The 17,501-nt window shown below is 55.9% G+C and overlaps 1 protein-coding gene across 1 annotated transcript; it reads right to left on the bottom strand.

Annotated features, from left to right (window-relative positions):
- Positions 1-523: 523 nt before the first annotated feature.
- LOC127918303 (uncharacterized) lies at positions 524-2,161 on the bottom strand (the record flags this gene model as incomplete). Its single annotated transcript, XM_052501594.1, has 2 exons — positions 524-685; positions 736-2,161. Coding segments are annotated over 2 exons (1,588 nt in total), but the record flags the coding sequence as incomplete, so codon positions are not given.
- Positions 2,162-17,501: the final 15,340 nt, after the last annotated feature.

Here is a 17,501-nt window from a genome sequence, read left to right as displayed (position 1 = left end):
GAGAGGCTTTACAGTGTGGTGTCTGTTTCAGTAAGGGTCTTTACAGTTGTTCTCTGTTTCAGTAAGGGTCTTTACAGTTCTCTGTTTCACTAAGGGTCTTTACAGTTGTTCTCTGTTTCAGTAAGGGTCTTTACAGTTGTTCTCTGTTTCAGTAAGGGTCTTTACAGTTCTCTGTTTCACTAAGGGTCTTTACAGTTGTTCTCTGTTTCACTAAGGGTCTTTACAGTTGTTCTCTGCTTCAGTAAGGGTCTTTACAGTTCTCTGTTTCACTAAGGGTCTTTACAGTTGTTCTCTGTTTCAGTAAGGGTCTTTACAGTTGTTCTCTGTTTCAGTAAGGTCTTTACAGTTGTTCTCTGTTTCAGTAAGGGTCTTTACAGTTGTTCTCTGTTTCAGTAAGGGTCTTTACAGTTGTTCTCTGTTTCAGTAAGGGTCTTTACAGTTGTTCTCTGTTTCAGTAAGGGTCTTTACAGTTCTCTGTTTCACTAAGGGTCTTTACAGTTGTTCTCTGTTTCAGTAAGGGTCTTTACAGGCTGGAGCTGGGGGCTGGAGACTGGGGGCTGGTGGGCTGGAGCTGGGGGCTGGGGACTGGGGGCTGGGGGCTTGAGTCTGGGGGCTGGAGTCTGGGGGCGTTGGGGGCTGGAATCTGGGGGCTGGGGTCTGGGGGCTGGAGTCTGGGGGCTGGGGGCTGGAGTCTGGGGGCTGGAGTCTGGGGGCTGGGGGCTGGAATCTGGGGGCTGGAGTCCGGGGGCTGAAATCTGGGAGGCTGGGGTATGGAGTCTGGGGGCTGGAGTCTGGGGGTCTGGGGTCTGGGGGCTGGGTCCTGGAGTCTGGGGGCTGGAATCTGGGGGCTGGAGTCTGGGGGCTGGTGTTTGGAGTCTGGGGGCTGGGACCTGGAGTCTGGGGGCTGGAGTCTGGGGAGCTGGGGAGCTGGGGGCTGAAGTCTGGGGAGCTGGGGGCTGGGGTCTGGGGCTGGAGTCTGGGGGCTGGAGTCTGGGGGCTGGAGTCTGGGGGCTGGAAGCTGGAGTCTGCAGGGCTGGAGTCTGGGGGCTGGAGTCTGGGGGCTGGGGGCTGGGGAGGGGCTGGAGCTGGGGGCTGGTAGTTGGAGTCTGGGGGCTGGAGACTGGGGGCTGGTGTCTTGAGTCTGGGGGCTGGGGGCTGGTGGTTGGAGTCTGGGGGCTGGAGTCTGAGGGCTGGGGGCTGGAATCTGGGGGCTGAGGGCTGAGGGCTGGAGTCTGGGGGCTGGAGTCTGGGGGCTGGTGGATGGAGTCTGGGGTGCTGGGGGCTGGAATCTGGGGGCTGGAGTCTGGGGGCTGATTGCTGGAGTCTGGTGGCTGGAGTTTGGAGGGCTGGAGGCTGGAGTTTGGGGGACTGGACTCTGGGGGCTGGAGTCTGGGGGCTGGGGGCTGGAGTCTGGGTGACTGGAGTCTGGGGGCTGGAGTCTGGGGGCTGGAGTCTGGGGGCTGGGGCTGGCGTCTGGGGGCTGGGGACTGGAGTCTGGGGGCTGGAGTCTGGGGGCTGCTGGCTGGAGTCTGGAGGGCTGGAGTCTGGGGGCTGGAGTCTGGGGGTCTGTGGACTGGAGTCTGGGGGTTGGGGGCTGGGGGCTGAGGGCTTGAGTCTGGGGGCTGGAGTCTGGGGGCTGAGGGATGGAGTCTGGGGGCTGGAGTCTGGGGCTGGAGTCTGGGGGGGCTGGGAGCTGGAGTCTGGGGGCTGGGGGCTAGAGTCTAGTGGCTGGAGTTTGGAGGGCTGGAGGCTGGAGTTTGGGGGACTGGACTCTGGGGGGCTGGAGTCTGGGTGGCTGGGGGCTGGAGTCTGGGGGACTGGAGTCTGGGGGCTGGAGTCTGGGGGCTGGCGTCTGGGGGCTGGGGGCTGGAGTCTGGGGGCTGGAACTGGGGGCTGCTGGCTGGAGTCTGGAGGGCTGGAGTCTGGGGGCTGGGGGCTGGAGTCTGGGGGTTGGGGGCTGGGGGGCTGAGGGCTTGAGTCTGGGGGCTGGAGTCTGGGGGCTGGAGTCTGGGGCGGCTGAGGGATGGAGTCTGGGGGCTGGAGTCTGGGGGCTGGAGTCTGGGGGCTGGGAGCTGGCAGCTGGAGTCTGGGGGGCTGAGGTCTGGGGGGGTGAGGGCTGGAGTCTGGGGGGCTGGGGGCTGGGGACTGGGGGCTGTTGAACCTGTTGAGGAGAGTAATGAGGAGCGTAGTGAGGAGCGTGTTGAGGAACCTGTTGAGGAGCGTGTTGAGGAGCGTGTTGAGGAGCGTAGTGAGGAGCGTGTTGGGGTGCGTAAGTGAGGAGCGTAGTGAGGAGCGTAGTGAGGAGCATGTTGAGGAACCTGTTGAGGAGCGTAGTGAGGAGCGTGTTGAGGAGCGTAGTGAGGGGCGTAGTGAGGAGCGTAGTGAGGAGCGTAGTGAGGAGCGTGTTGAGGAACCTGTTGAGGAGCGTAGTGAGGAGCGTAGTGAGGCGTGTTGGGGTGCGTTGAGGCGTAGTGAGGAGCGTAGTGAGGAGCATGTTGAGGAACCTGTTGAGGAGCGTAGTGAGGAGCGTGTTGAGGAGCGTAGTGAGGGGGCGTAGTGAGGAGCGTAGTGAGGAGCGTAGTGAGCGTAGTGAGGGCGTAGTGAGGCGTAGTGAGGAGCGTAGTGTGGAGCGTAGTTGAGGAACCTGTTGAGGAGCATGTTGAGGAGCGAGTTGAGGTGCGTAGTGAGGAGCGTAGTGAGGAGCGTAGTGAGGAGCGTGTTGAGGAACCTGTTGAGGAGCGTGTTGAGGAGCGTAGTGAAAGGCGTAGAATGTTGAGGAGCGTAGTGAGGAGCGTAGTGAGGAGCGTAGTGAGGCGTGTTGGAGGAGCGTGTTGAGGAGCGTGTTGAGGAGCGTAGTGAGGGCGTAGTGAGGGGCGTAGTGGAGCATAGTGAGGAGCGTAGGTGGAGCGTGTTGAGGAACCTGTTAAGGAGCGTAGTTGAGGTGCGTAGTGAGGAGCGTAGTGAGGAGCATGTTGAGGTGCGTAGTGAGGAGCGTAGTGAGGAGCGTGTTGAGGCGTAGAGGTGAGGAGCGTGTTGAGGAGCGTAGGAGGAGGTGCGTAGTGAGGGGCGTAGGAGGAGCATAGTGAGGGGCGTAGTTGAGGTGAGGAGGAGCGTAGTGAGGAGCGTAGTGGAACCGTGTTGAGGAGCGTGTTGAGGAGCGTAGTGAGGAGCGTAGTGAGGAGAATGGAGGAGCGTAGGAGCGAGGAGGAGCGTAGTGTGAGGCGTGTGAGGAGCGTGTGAGGAGGCGTGAGGAGTTAGGAGGCGTAGTGAGGAGGAGGAGCATAGTGAGGAGCGTGAGGAGCATGTTGAGAGCGTGTAAGGCGTAAGTGAGGTGCGTAGTGAGGAGCGTAGTGAGCATGTTGAGGTGCGTAGGAGCTAGGAGGAGCGAGTGAGGAGCGTGTTGAGGAGCGTGTTGAGGTGCGAGGAGGGGCGTAGTGAGGCGTAGTGAGGAGGAGTGAGGGGCGTAGCCGAGTGTGGGAGTGTTGAGGTGCGTAGTGAGGAGCGTAGTGAGGAGCGTGTTGAGGTGCGTAGTGAGGAGCGTAGTGAGGCGTAGTGAGGGAGCATGTTGAGGTGCGTAGTGAGGAGCGTAGTGAGGAGCGAGGAGGAGCGTAGTGAGGAGCGTAGGAGAGGAGGCGTAGTGTGGAGCGTGTTGAGGAACCTAGTTGAGGCGTAGTTGGAGCGAGCGTAGTTGAGCGTAGTGAGGAGCGTGTTGAGGAGCGTGCGTAGGAGCGAGTGAGGAGCGTAGTGAGGAGCGTGTGAGGAGCGTAGTGAGGAGCGTAGTGAGGAGCATGTTGAGGAACCTGTTGAGGAGCGTAGTTGAGGCGTTGAGGTGCGAGAGGAGCGTAGTGAGGGGTAGTGAGGAGCGTGTTGAGGTGCGTAGTGAGGAGCGTAGTGCGTGTTGAGGGCGTGTTGAGGAGGCGTGTTGAGGAGCGTAGTGAGGAGCGTGTTGAGGAGGGGCGTGAGGAGCGTAGTGAGGAGCGTGTAAGGAGGAGCGTGTTGAGGCGTAGTTGAGGAGCGTAGTGAGGAGCGTGTTGAGGCGTAGCGTGTTGAGAGCGTGTTGAGGGCGTAGTGAGGAGCGTAGTGAGGAGCGTGTTGAGGAGCGTGTTGAGCGTAGTTGAGGAGGTGCGTGAGGAACGTGTTGAGGAGCGTGTTGAGGCGTAGTTGGAGCGTAGTGAGGAGCGTAGTGAGGAGCGTGTTGAGGTGCGTAGTTGAGGAGCGTAGGAGGAGCGAGGCGTAGTGAGGAGCGTAGTGAGGAGCGTAGTGAGGAGCGTAGTGAGGAGCGTGTTGAGGAACCTGTTGAGGAGCGTAGTTGAGGAGCGTAGTGAGGAGCATGTGTGAGGAGCATGTTGAGGAGCGTGTTGAGGAGCGTGTTGAGGAGCGTGTTGAGGAGCGTGTGAGGAGCGTAGTGAGCGCGGAACCTGTTAAGGAGCGTGTTGAGGAGCGTGTTGAGGAGCGTGAGGAGCGTAGGTGCGTGAGAGCGTAGTGTGAGGAGCGTAGTGAGGAGCGTTTGAGAGCGTGGTGCGAGTGAGGGGCGAGTGAGGAGCGTGTTAGTGAGGAGGCGTGTTGAGGAGCGTGTAAGGCGTAGGAGGAGCGTAGTGAGGAGCGTAGTGAGCGTGTGCGTGTGAGGGGCGTAGTGAGGCGTATTGAGGAGCGTAGGAGGAGCGTAGTGAGGAGCGTAGTGAGGAGCGAGTGAGTGAGGCGTAGTGAGGAGCATGTTGAGGAGCGTAGTGAGGAGCGTAGTGGAGCGTGTTGAGCCTAGGAGGAGGCGCCGTGTGGAGAGGAGCGTAGTGAGGAGCGTGTTGAGGAGCGTAGGCATAGTGAGGAGCGTAGTGAGGAGCGTAGTGAGGTGCGTAGGAGTGCGTAGTGAGGAGCGTGTTGAGGAGCGTGTTGAGGAGCGTGTTGAGGCGTAGGAGCGTAGTGAGGGGTAGTGAGGAGCGTGTTGAGGAGCGTAGTGAGGTGCGTAGTGAGGAGCGTGTTGAGGAGCGTGTTGAGGAGCCGTAGAGGAGCATGCTGAGGTGCGTAGTGAGGAGCGAGGCGTGTTGAGGAGCGTGTTGAGGAGCGTAGTGAGGAGCGTGTTGAGGAGCGTAGTGAGGAGCATGTGAGGAGCGTAGTGAGGAGCGTAGTGAGGAGCGTGTTGAGGAACCTGTTGAAGGGGCGTAGTGAGGAGCGTAGTGAGGAGCATAGTGAGGAGCGTGTTGAGGAACCTGTTGAGGAGCGTAGTGAGTTGAGGCGTAAGGAGATGTTGAGCGTAGTGAGGAGGAGGAGCGTGTTGAGGAGCCGTGTTGAGGCATGTTGAGGAGCGTAGTGAGGAGCGTGTTGAGGAGCGTGTTGAGGCGTAGTGAGGAGCGTAGGAGTGAGGCGTAGTGAGAGGAGCGTGTGAGGAGCGTGTTGAGGAGCGTAGTGGAGGTGCCGAAGCGTGTTGAGGAGCGCTTATAGTGAGGAGCGTGTTGAGGAGCGTAGTGAGGAGCGTAGTGAGGAGCGTAGTGAGAGCGTAGTGAGGAGCGTGTTGAGGAGCGTGTGAGGAACGTGAGGAGCGTAGTGAGGAGGAGCGTAGTTGAGGAGCGTAGTGAGGTGCGCGTAGTGAGGAGTAGTGAGGAGCATGTTGAGGAGCGTAGTGAGGCGCGAAGTGAGGAGCGTGTTGAGGAACCTGTTGAGGTGCGTAGTGAGGAGGCGTAGTGAGGAGCGTGTTGAGGAGCGTGTTGAGGAAACCGTAGGAGCGTGTGAGGAGCGTAGTGAGGAGCGTGTTGAGGAGCGTGTTGAGGAGCGTGTTGAGGGCGTAGTGAGGAGCGTGTTGAGGAGCGTGTTGAGGAGCGTAGTGAGGCGTGTTGAGGAGCGTAGTGAGGAGCCGTAGTGAGGAGCGTAGTGAAGGAGCGTAGTGAGGAGCGTGTGAGGAGCATGTTGAGGTGCGTAGGAGGAGCGTAGTGAGGAGCGTGTTGAGGAACCTGTTGAGGAGCGTAGTGAGGAGCGTAGTGAGGAGCATGTTGAGGAGCGTGTTGAGGAGCGTGTTGAGGAGCGTAGTGAGGGCCGTAAGGAGCGTAGAGGAGCGTGAGGAGCGTAGTTGAGGTGCGAAGGAGCGTGAGGAGCGTGTTGAGGAGCGTGTTGAGGAGCGTAGTGAGGAGCGTGTGAGGAGCGTAGTGAGGAGGCGTGCGTTGAGGAGCGTTGAGGTGAGGAGCGTAGTGAGGAGCGTAGTGAGGCGTGTTGAGGAGCGTAGTGAGGAGCGTGTGAGGAGCGTGTTGAGGAGCGTGTTGAGGAGCGCGTAGTGAGGAGCGAGGCGTGTTGAGCGTAGTAAGGAGCGTAGTGAGGAGCGTGTTGGAGGAGCCGGTTGAGGAGCGTAGTGAGGAGCGTGTTGAGGAGCGTAGTGAGGAGCGTAGTGAGGAGCGTAGTGAGGAGCGTGTTGAGGAGCGTAGTTGAGGAGCGTGTTGAGGAGCGTGTTAGTGAGGAGCGTGTTGAGGAGCGTGTGAGGAGCGAAGTTGAGGTGCGAGCGTGTTGTTGAGGAGCGTGTTGAGGAGCGTAGTGAGGAGGCGTAGTGAGGAGCGTAGTGAGGAGCGTAGTGAGGAGCGTAGTGAGGAGCGTGTTGAGGAGAGGAGCGTAGTGAGGAGCGTGTTGAGGAGCATAGTGAGGAGCGTGTTGAGGAGCGTAGGAGTGAGGGAGCGTAGGAGCGTGGAGGCGTAGTGAGGAGCGTAGTGAGGAGCGTGTTGAGGAGCGTAGTTGAGTGGAGGAGCGTGTTGAGAGCGTAGTGAGCGTAGTGAGGAGCGTAGTGAGGAGCGTAGTAGGAGCGAGGAGGAGCGTGTTGAGCGTGAGGAGCATGTTGAGGTGCGTAGTGAGGAGCGTAGTGAGGAGCGTGTGAGAACCTGTTGAGGAGCGTAGTGAGGAGCGTAGTGAGGAGCATGTTGAGGAGCGTGTTGAGGAGCGTGTTGAGGAGCGTAGTGAGGAGCGTAGTGAGGAGCGTGTTGAGAGCGTGTTGAGGAGCGTGTTGAGGAGCGTAGTTGAGGTGCTGAAGCCAGTGAGGAGCGTGTTGAGGAGCGTGTTGAGGAGCGTAGTGAGGAGCGTGTTGAGGAGCGTAGTGAGGCGTAGTGAGGAGCGTAGTGAGGAGCGTAGTGAGGAGCGTAGTGAGGAGCATGTTGAGTGCGTAGTGAGGAGTAGTGAGGAGCGTGTTGAGAACCTGTTGAGGAGGCGTAGTGAGGAGCGTAGTGAGGAGCATGTTGAGGCGTGTTGAGGAGCGTGTTGAGGAGCGTAGTGAGGAGCGTAGTGAGGAGCGTGTTGAGGAGCGTGTTGAGAGGAGCGTAGTGAGGTGCGAAGTGAGGAGCGTGTTGAGGAGCGTGTTGAGGAGCGTAGTGAGGAGCGTGTTGAGGAGCGTAGTGAGGAGCGTAGTGAGGAGCGTAGTGAGGAGCGTAGTGAGGCGTAGTGAGGAGGCGTGTTGAGGAGCGTAGTTGAGGAGCGTGTTGGAGGAGCATAGTGAGGAGCGTGTTGAGGAGCGTAGTGAGGAGCGTAGTGAGGTGCGTAGTGAGGAGCGTAGTGAGGAGCGTGTTGAGGAGCGTAGTGAGGAGCGTAGTGAGGAGCGTGTTGAGGAACCTGTTGAGGAGCGTAGTTGAGGTGCGTAGTGAGGAGCGTAGTGAGGCGTAGTGAGGAGCATGTTGAGGTGCGTAGTAGGAGCGTAGTGAGAGGCGTGTTGAGGAGCGTGTTGAGGAGCGTAGTGAGGAGCGTAGTGAGGAGCGTAGTGAGGAGCGTGTGAGAGGAGCGTAGTGAGGAGCGTGTTGAGGAGCGTGTTGAGGTGCGTAGTGAGGAGCGTAGTGAGGAGCGTGTTGAGGAGCGTGTTGAGGAGCGTGTTGAGGAGCGTAGTGAGGCGTAGTGAGGAGCGTGTTGAGGAGCGTGTTGAGGAGCGTGCGAGGCGTGTAGTTGAGGAGCGGCGTGAGGAGCGTGTTGAGGAGCGTGTTGAGGAGCGTAGTTGAGGTGCGTGTGAGGAGCGTGTTGAGGAGCGTGTTGAGGAGCGTAGTGAGGCGTGTTGAGTGAGGAGCGTAGTGAGGAGTGAGGAGCGTAGTGAGGAGCGTGTTGAGGAACCTGGAGGAGCGTAGTGAGGCGTAGTGAGGAGCGTGTTGAGGAGCGTGTTGAGGAGCGTGTTGAGGAGCGTAGTGAGGAGAAGCGTGTTGAGAACGTAGAGCGTAGTGAGGCGTGTTGAGGAGCGTGTTGAGGAGCGTAGTTGAGGTGCGTAAGTGAGGAGCGTGTTGAGGAGCGTGTTGAGGAGCGTAGTGAGGCGTAGTGAGGAGCGTGTTGAGGAGCCGAGGAGGAGCGTAGTGAGGAGCGTGTTGAGGAGCGTAGTGAGGAGCGTGTTGGAGGAGCATAGTGAGGAGCGTGTTGAGGCGTAGTGAGGAGCGTAGTGAGGTGCGTGTGAGGAGCGTAGTGAGGTGCGTAGTGAGGAGCGTAGTGAGGAGCGTGTTGAGGAGCGTAGTGAGGAGCGTGTTGAGGAGAGGAGCGTAGTGAGGAGCGTAGTGAGGAGCGTAGTGAGGAGCGTAGTGAGGAGCATGTTGAGGTGCGTAGTGAGGAGCGTAGTGAGGAGCGTGTTGAGGAACGTGTTGAGGAGCGTAGTGAGGAGCGTAGTGAGGAGCATGTTGAGGGAGCGTGTTGAGGAGCGTGTTGAGGAGCGTAGTGAGGAGCGTAGTGAGGAGCGTGTTGAGGAGCGTGTTGAGGAGCGTAGTTGAGGTGCGAAGTGAGGAGCGTGTTGAGGAGCGTGTTGAGGAGCGTAGTGAGGAGCGTGTTGAGGAGCGTAGTGAGGAGCGTAGTGAGGAGCGTAGTGAGGAGCGTAGTGAGGAGCGTAGTGAGGAGCATGTTGAGGTGCGTAGTGAGGAGCGTAGTGAGGAGCGTGTTGAGAACCTGTTGAGGAGCGTAGTGAGGAGCGTAGTGAGGAGCATGTTGAGGAGCGTGTTGAGGAGCGTGTTGAGGAGCGTAGTGAGGAGCGTAGTGAGGAGCGTGTTGAGGAGCGTGTTGAGGAGCGTAGTGAGGTGCGAAGTGAGGAGCGTGTTGAGGAGCGTGTTGAGGAGCGTAGTGAGGAGCGTGTTGAGGAGCGTAGTGAGGCGTAGTGAGGAGCGTAGTGAGGAGTGAGGAGTGAGTGAGCGTGTTGAGGAGCGTAGTGAGGAGCGTGTTGAGGAGCATAGTGAGGAGCGTGTTGAGGAGCGTAGTGAGGAGCGTAGTGAGGTGCGTAGTGAGGAGCGTAGTGAGGAGCGTGTTGAGGAGCGTAGTGAGGCGTGTTGAGGAGCGAGGAGCGTAGTGAGGAGCGTGTTGAGGTGCGTAGTGAGGAGCGTAGTGAGGAGCGTAGGAGAGGCGTGTTGAGGAGCGTGTTGAGGAGCGTAGTGTGGACCGTAGTGTGGAGCGTGTTGAGGAGCGTAGTGAGGAGCGTAGTGAGGAGCGTAGTGAGGAGCGTGTTGAGGAGCGTAGTGAGGAGCGTGTTGAGGAGCGTAGTGAGGAGCGTGTTGAGGAGCGTAGTGAGGAGCGTGTTGAGGAGCGTAGTGAGGAGCGTAGTGAGGAGCGTGTTGAGGAACCTGTTGAGGAGCGTGTTGAGGAGCGTAGTGACACACAACCCCACCCCTCACACACAACCCCACCCCTCACACACAACCCCACCCCTCACACACAACCCCACCCCTCACACACAAACCCACCCCTCACACACAACCCCACCCCTCACACACAACCCCACCCCTCACACACAACCCCACCCCTCACACACAAACCCACCCCCTCACACACAACCCCACCCCTCACACACAACCCCACCCTCACACACAACCCCACCCCACACACACAACCCCACCCCTCACACACAACCCCACCCCACACAAACCCCACCCTCACACACAACCCCACCCCCCCACACAACCCCACCCCACACACAACCCCACCCCACACACAACCCCACCCCTCACACACAACCCCACCCCCTCACACACAACCCCACCCCTCACACACAACCCCACCCCCCACACACAACCCCACCCCCTCACACACAAACCCACCCCCACACACACCCCACCCCTCACACACAACCCCACCCCTCACACACAACCCCACCCCTCACACACAACCCCACCCCTCACACACAACCCCACCCCCTCACACACAACCCCACCCCTCACACACAACCCCACCCCTCACACACAACCCCACCCTCACACACAACCCCACCCCTCACACACAACATTGACCAATGTTTTTTGGGGGGGAAAACATGTAAAATAATTGATATTTCGCTTCTCTTTGTTTTCATCATTTTCCTTCAGTTCGCAAGAGACGGAATGTATCTCACAGGAGAAAAAGCATCAGAGAAAAACAGCGGCCCTCTTGTCCTCTGTGTCCTCATTGTCTCCAGGGGACTCTGTGGTGACTATCTCTGAGACCAGCTCTTCATTCTCCAGGGGACTCTGTGGTGGCTATCTCTGAGACCAGCTCTTCATTCTCCAGGGGACTCTGTGGTGGCTATCTCTGAGACCAGCTCTTCATTCTCCAGGGAACTCTGTGGTGACTATCTCTGAGACCAGCTCTTCATTCTCCAGGGAACTCTGTGGTGACTATCTCTGAGACCAGCTCTTCATTCTCCAGGGAACTCTGTGGTGACTATCTCTGAGACCAGCTCTTCATTCTCCAGGGGACTCTGTGGTGGCTATCTCTGAGACCAGACCTTCATTCTCCAGGGGACTCTGTGGTGACTATCTCTGAGACCAGCTCTTCATTCTCCAGGGACTCTGTGGTGACTATCTCTGAGACCAGCTCTTCATTCTCCAGGGACTCTGTGGTGGCTATCTCTGAGACCAGACCTTCATTCTCCAGGGGCTCTGTGGTGACTATCTCTGAGACCAGCTCTTCATTCTCCAGAGGACTCTGTGGTGACTATCTCTGAGACCAGCTCTTAAGTCTCAGGGAACTCTGTGGTGACTATCTCTGAGACCAGCTCTTCATTCTCCAGGGACTCTGTGGTGACTATCTCTGAGACCAGACCTTCATTCTCCAGGGGACTCTGTGGTGACTATCTCTGAGACCAGCTCTTCATTCTCCAGGGGACTCTGTGGTGACTATCTCTGAGACCAGTTCTTCATTCTCCAGGGACTCTGTGGTGACTATCTCTGAGACCAGGTCTTCATTCTCCAGGGACTCTGTGGTGACTATCTCTGAGACCAGACCTTCATTCTCCAGAGGACTCTGTGGTGACTATCTCTGAGACCAGGTCTTCATTCTCCAGTGGACTCTGTGGTGACTATCTCTGAGACCAGACCTTCATTCTCCATGGACTCTGTGGTGACTATCTCTGAGACCAGCTCTTCATTCTCCAGGGGACTCTGTGGTGACTATCTCTGAGACCAGACCTTCATTCTCCAGGGGACTCTGTGGTGACTATCTCTGAGACCAGCTCTTCATTCTCCAGAGGACTCTGTGGTGACTATCTCTGAGACCAGATCTTCATTCTCCAGGGGACTCTGTGGTGACTATCTCTGAGACCAGACCTTCATTCTCCAGAGGACTCTGTGGTGACTATCTCTGAGACCAGCTCTTCATTCTCCAGAGGACTCTGTGGTGACTATCTCTGAGACCAGCTCTTCATTCTCCAGAGGACTCTGTGGTGACTATCTCTGAGACCAGCTCTTCATTCTCCAGAGGACTCTGTGGTGACTATCTCTGAGACCAGCTCTTCATTCTCCAGGGACTCTGTGGTGACTATCTCTGAGACCAGCTCTTCATTCTCCAGGGGACTCTGTGGTGACTATCTCTGAGACCAGCTCTTCATTCTCCAGGGACTCTGTGGTGACTATCTCTGAGACCAGATCTTCATTCTCCAGGGGACTCTGTGGTGACTATCTCTGAGACCAGACCTTCATTCTCCAGAGGACTCTGTGGTGACTATCTCTGAGACCAGGAGAGAGGGAGGGAGGGAGGGAGGGAGGGAGGGAGGGAGGGAGGGAGGGAGGGAGGGAGGGAGGGAGGGAGGGAGGGAGGGAGGGAGGGGAGACTGCAGCACTGCTCCTCTTCCCTCTGACAGTGTGGGTCAGTGGGTATGATTCACAGGAGGTTTGTGGCACCATAATTGGGGAGGAGGGGCTCGTGGTAATTTCCTGGAGCGGAATCAGTGGTATGGTATCAAATACATAGATGTCATAGATACAGAACTAACGGTATAAGATAGAGAGATAAGAGGAAGATACAGTATGCCAATTAAACCAGCTACAGATCCTACCTCTGTCTCTCCTACCTCTCTCTCTCTCTCTCTCAATTCAATGGTCTCTCTCTGTTTTTCACTCTCTCTTTCTCTCTCTTTCTCTCTCTCTCTCCTTCCTCTCTCTAGTTCTTACGTTCTTACTCTCTCTCTCTCCTATCTCTCTCTCTCTCCTCCTTCCTCTCTCTAGTTCTTACTCTCTCTCTCTCTATCTCTCTCTCTCTCTCTCTCTCTCTCTCTCTCTCTCTCTCTCTCTCTCTCTCTTCCTCTCTCTAGTTCTTACTCTCTCTCTCTTTCTCTCTCTCCTCTTTCTCTCTCTCTTTCCCCCTTCCCCTCTCTTCCCAGTTATCTAACTCACTGCCCGGCTGACCGATCAACACTTCTCCAAAGCACCGATGCCCAATCTCATGTTAACATTACTGTAGCTCCAGTGACTTACAGGGGACACTCTTTTTTTTTTAAGCCAAAAAATCACTTCTAGCCATTTTGTCCCCTCTTTGTTACGGTGGTAAATTACAATGTAATCAATTTTTATTACAAGTGTTTAATGACAATATGTATTGTATTTTATAGACACATAGCAGCGTTAGGACATCCTTTAAATAGCGAATTGTTAAACTCTTCTGCCGCAATTTCAGCGGCAGAAATCGAATTAGCATAATCCCCATCAAAATCTGTCTGTTTAATAGTAGATTGGGTCTTTTTCCCACAAAGCATTTTTTTCTCTGAGATCTCGACTCATTAATTCCAATTCCGTTTTATAAGGTTCCAGGACATGGGATTCTCCCTAATTAATGAAATCTACGTTGAAAATGGATGTGATAAATTTGCTGTTGGCCTGGCTGGTCATTAAAAAAATGCAGCTTCTAAAAAGCCTTGGGAATCGTTATCTTGTGTCTGTGGGGAGGGGAGGGGAGGGAAGAGGGGAGAGGAGAGGAGAGGAGGGAGAGGAGAGGAGAGGAGAGGAGAGGAGAGGAGAGGAGAGGAGAGGAGAGGAGAGGAGAGGAGAGGAGAGGAGAGGAGAGGAGGAGAGGAGGAGAGAGGACTCAGTGCTCTGTGCTAATGGGTGTTGTTCAACTCCCTGTAATACCCTGTTCATCAGTTCATCATTAGTGTTGTCTAATGGCACCTCCTTGTGGAGGAGGGAGGTTAGTGTTGTCTAATGGCACCTCTGTGTAGAGGAGGGAGGTTAGTGTTGTCTAATGGCACCTCATTGAAGAGGAGGGAGGTTAGTGTTGTCTAATGGCACCTCCTTGTAGAGGAGGGAGGTTAGTGTTGTCTAATGGCACCTCCGTGTAGAGGAGGGAGGTATTGTCTAATGGCACCTCCTTGTAGAGGAGGGAGGTTAGTGTTGTCTAATGGCATCTCCTTGTAGAGGAGGGAGGTTAGTGTTGTCTAATGGCACCTCCTTGTGGAGGAGGGAGGTTAGTGTTGTCTAATGGCACCTCCTTGTGGAGGAGGGAGGTTAGTGTTGTCTAATGGCACCTCCTTGTGGAGGAGGGAGGTTAGTGTTGTCTAATGGCACCTCCTTGTAGAGGAGGGAGGTTAGTTTTGTCTAATGGCACCTCCTTGTTGAGGAGTGAGGTTAGTGTTGTCTAATGGCACCTCCTTGTGGAGGAGGGAGGTTAGTGTTGTCTAGTGGCACCTCCTTGTAGAGGAGGGAGGTCAGTGTTGTCTAATGGCACCTCCTTGTAGAGGAGGGATGTTAATGTTGTCTAATGGCACCTCCTTGTGGAGGAGGGAGGTTAGTGTTGTCTAATGGCACCTCCTGGTGGAGGAGGGAGGTTAGTGTTGTCTAATGGCACCTCCTGGTGGAGGAGGGAGGTTAGTGTTGTCTAATGGCACCTCCTTGTGGAGGAGGGAGGTTAGTGTTGTCTAATGGCACCTCCTGGTGGAGGAGGGAGGTTAGTGTTGTCTAATGGCACCTCCTTGAAGAGGAGGGAGGTTAGTGTTGTCTAATGGCACCTCCTTGTGGAGGAGGGAGGTTAGTGTTGTCTAATGGCCCCTCCTTGTAGAGGCCGTCAGACAGTTAACCCACTGTTCCCTGGTTGGCCATCAGACAGTTAACCCACTGTTCCCTGGTTGGCCATCAGACAGTTAACCCACTGTTCCCTGTTCCCTGGTTGGCCATCAGACATTTAACCCACTGTTCCCTGTTCCCTGGTTGGCCATCAGACATTTAACCCACTGTTCCCTGTTCCCTGGTTGGCCATCAGACAGTTAACCCACTGTTCCCTGTTCCCTGCTTGGCCATCAGACAGTTAACCCACTGTTCCCTGGTTGGGAATCAGACAGTTAACCCACTGTTCCCTGTTCCCTGGTTGGCTGTCAGACAGTTAACCCACTGTTCCCTGTTCCCTGGTAGGCTGTCAGACAGTTAACCCACTGTTCCCTGTTCCCTGGTGGGCCATCAGACAGTTAACCCACTGTTCCCTGGTTGGCCATCAGACAGTTAACCCACTGTTCCCTGTTCCCTGGTAGGCTGTCAGAGAAGTTAACCCACTGTTCCCTGGTTGGCCATCAGACAGTTAACCCACTGTTCCCTGGTTGGCCATCAGACAGTTAACACACTGTTCTCTGGTTGGCCATCAGACAGTTAACCCACTGTTCCCTGTTCCCTGGTTGGCCGTCAGACAGTTAACCCACTGTTCCCTGTTCCCTGGTAGGCTGTCAGACAGTTAACCCACTGTTCCCTGTTCCCTGGTAGGCTGTCAGACAGTTAACCCACTGTTCCCTGTTCCCTGGTAGGCTGTCAGACAGTTAACCCACTGTTCCCTGGTTGGCCATCAGACAGTTAACCCACTGTTCCCTGGTTGGCTGTCAGACAGTTAACCACTGTTCCCTGTTCCCTGGTTGGCCATCAGACAGTTAACCCACTGTTCCCTGGTTGGCTGTCAGACAGTTAACCCCCTGTTCCCTGGTTGGCCATCAGACAGTTAACCCACTGTTCCCTGGTTGGCCGTCAGACAGTTAACCCACTGTTCTCTGGTTGGCCATCAGACAGTTAACCCACTGTTCCCTGGTTGGCCATCAGACAGTTAACCCACTGTTCCCTGTTCCCTGGTTGGCCGTCAGACAGTTAACCCACTGTTCCCTGTTCCCTGGTTGGCCGTCAGACAGTTAACCCACTGTTCCCTGTTCCCTGGTTGGCCATCAGACAGTTAACCCACTGTTCCCTGGTTGGCCATCAGACAGTTAACCCACTGTTCCCTGGTTGGCCATCAGACAGTTAACCCACTGTTCCCTGGTTGGCCATCAGACAGTTAACCCACTGTTCCCTGGTTGGCCCAGACAGTTCCCACTGGTTGGCCATCAGACAGTTAACCCACTGTTCCCTGTTCCCTGGTTGGCCATCAGACATTTAACCCACTGTTCCCTGTTCCCTGGTTGGCCATCAGACAGTTAACCCACTGTTCCCTGTTCCCTGCTTGGCCATCAGACAGTTAACCCACTGTTCCCTGGTTGGGAATCAGACAGTTAACCCACTGTTCCCTGTTCCCTGGTTGGCTGTCAGACAGTTAACCCACTGTTCCCTGTTCCCTGGTAGGCTGTCAGACAGTTAACCCACTGTTCCCTGTTCCCTGGTAGGCTGTCAGACAGTTAACCCACTGTTCCCTGGTTGGCCATCAGACAGTTAACCCACTGTTCCCTGGTAGACCATCAGACAGTTAACCCACTGTTCCCTGTTCCCTGGTAGGCTGTCAGAGAAGTTAACCCACTGTTCCCTGGTTGGCCATCAGACAGTTAACCCACTGTTCCCTGGTTGGCCATCAGACAGTTAACCCACTGTTCTCTGGTTGGCCATCAGACAGTTAACCCACTGTTCCCTGTTCCCTGGTTGGCCGTCAGACAGTTAACCCACTGTTCCCTGTTCCCTGGTAGGCTGTCAGACAGAACCCACTGTTCCCTGTTCCCTGGTAGGCTGTCAGACAGTTAACCCACTGTTCCCTGTTCCCTGGTAGGCTGTCAGACAGTTAACCCACTGTTCCCTGGTTGGCCATCAGACAGTTAACCCACTGTTCCCTGGTTGGCCGTCAGACAGTTAACCCACTGTTCCCTGTTCCCTGGTTGGCCATCAGACAGTTAACCCACTGTTCCCTGGTTGGCCATCAGACAGTTAACCCACTGTTCCCTGGTTGGACATCAGACAGTTAACCCACTGTTCCCTGGTTGGCCATCAGACAGTTAACCCACTGTTCCCTGGTTGGCCGTCAGACAGTTAACCCACTGTTCCCTGTTCCCTGGTTGGCCATCAGACAGTTAACCCACTGTTCCCTGTTCCTGGTAGACCATCAGACAGTTAACCCACTGTTCCCTGTTCCCTGGTGGGCCATCAGACAGTTAACCCACTGTTCCCTGGTTGGCTGTCAGACAGTTAACCCACTGTTCCCTGGTTGGCCATCAGACAGTTAACCCACTGTTCCCTGGTTGGCTGTCAGACAGTTAACCCACTCTGCAGATGACTTCGTCAACCATTTTGAAAAGAAGGTCGATGACATCCGATCCTCGTTTGCTAAGTCAAACGACACCGCTGGTTCTGCTCACACTGCCCTACCCTATGCTCTGACCTCTTTCTCCCCCTCTCTCTCCAGATGAAATCTCGCGTCTTGTGACGGCCGGCCGCCCAACAACCTGCCCGCTTGACCCTATCCCCTCCTCTCTTCTCCAGACCATTTCCGGAGACCTTCTCCCTTACCTCACCTCGCTCATCAACTCATCCCTGACCGCTGGCTACGTCCCTCCCGTCTTCAAGAGAGCGAGAGTTGCACCCCTTCTGAAAAAACCTACACTTGATCCCTCCGATGTCAACAACTACAGACCAGTATCCCTTCTCTCTTTTCTCTCCAAAACTCTTGAGCGTGCCGTCCTTGGCCAGCTCTACCGCTATCTCTCTCAGAATGACCTTCTTGATCCAAATCAGTCAGGTTTCAAGACTAGTCATTCAACTGAGACTGCTCTTCTCTGTATCACGGAGGCGCTCCGCACTGCTAAAGCTAACTCTCTCTCCTCTGCTCTCATCCTTCTAGACCTATCGGCTGCCTTCGATACTGTGAACCATCAGATCCTCCTCTCCACCCTCTCCGAGTTGGGCATCTCCGGCGCGGCCCACGCTTGATTGCGTCCTACCTGACAGGTCGCTCCTACCAGGTGGCGTGGCGAGAATCTGTCTCCTCACCACGCGCTCTCACCACTGGTGTCCCCAGGCTCTGTTCTAGGCCCTCTCTTATTCTCGCTATACACCAAGTCACTTGGCTCTGTCATAACCTCACATGGTCTCTCCTATCATTGCTATGCAGACGACACA

Source organism: Oncorhynchus keta, unplaced genomic scaffold (genome assembly GCF_023373465.1).
Source record: "Oncorhynchus keta strain PuntledgeMale-10-30-2019 unplaced genomic scaffold, Oket_V2 Un_contig_13988_pilon_pilon, whole genome shotgun sequence".
NCBI lineage: Eukaryota > Metazoa > Chordata > Actinopteri > Salmoniformes > Salmonidae > Oncorhynchus > Oncorhynchus keta.
The sequence above is the reverse complement of the archived record's forward strand: the minus strand, read 5'-3'. Positions and strand labels throughout refer to the sequence as shown.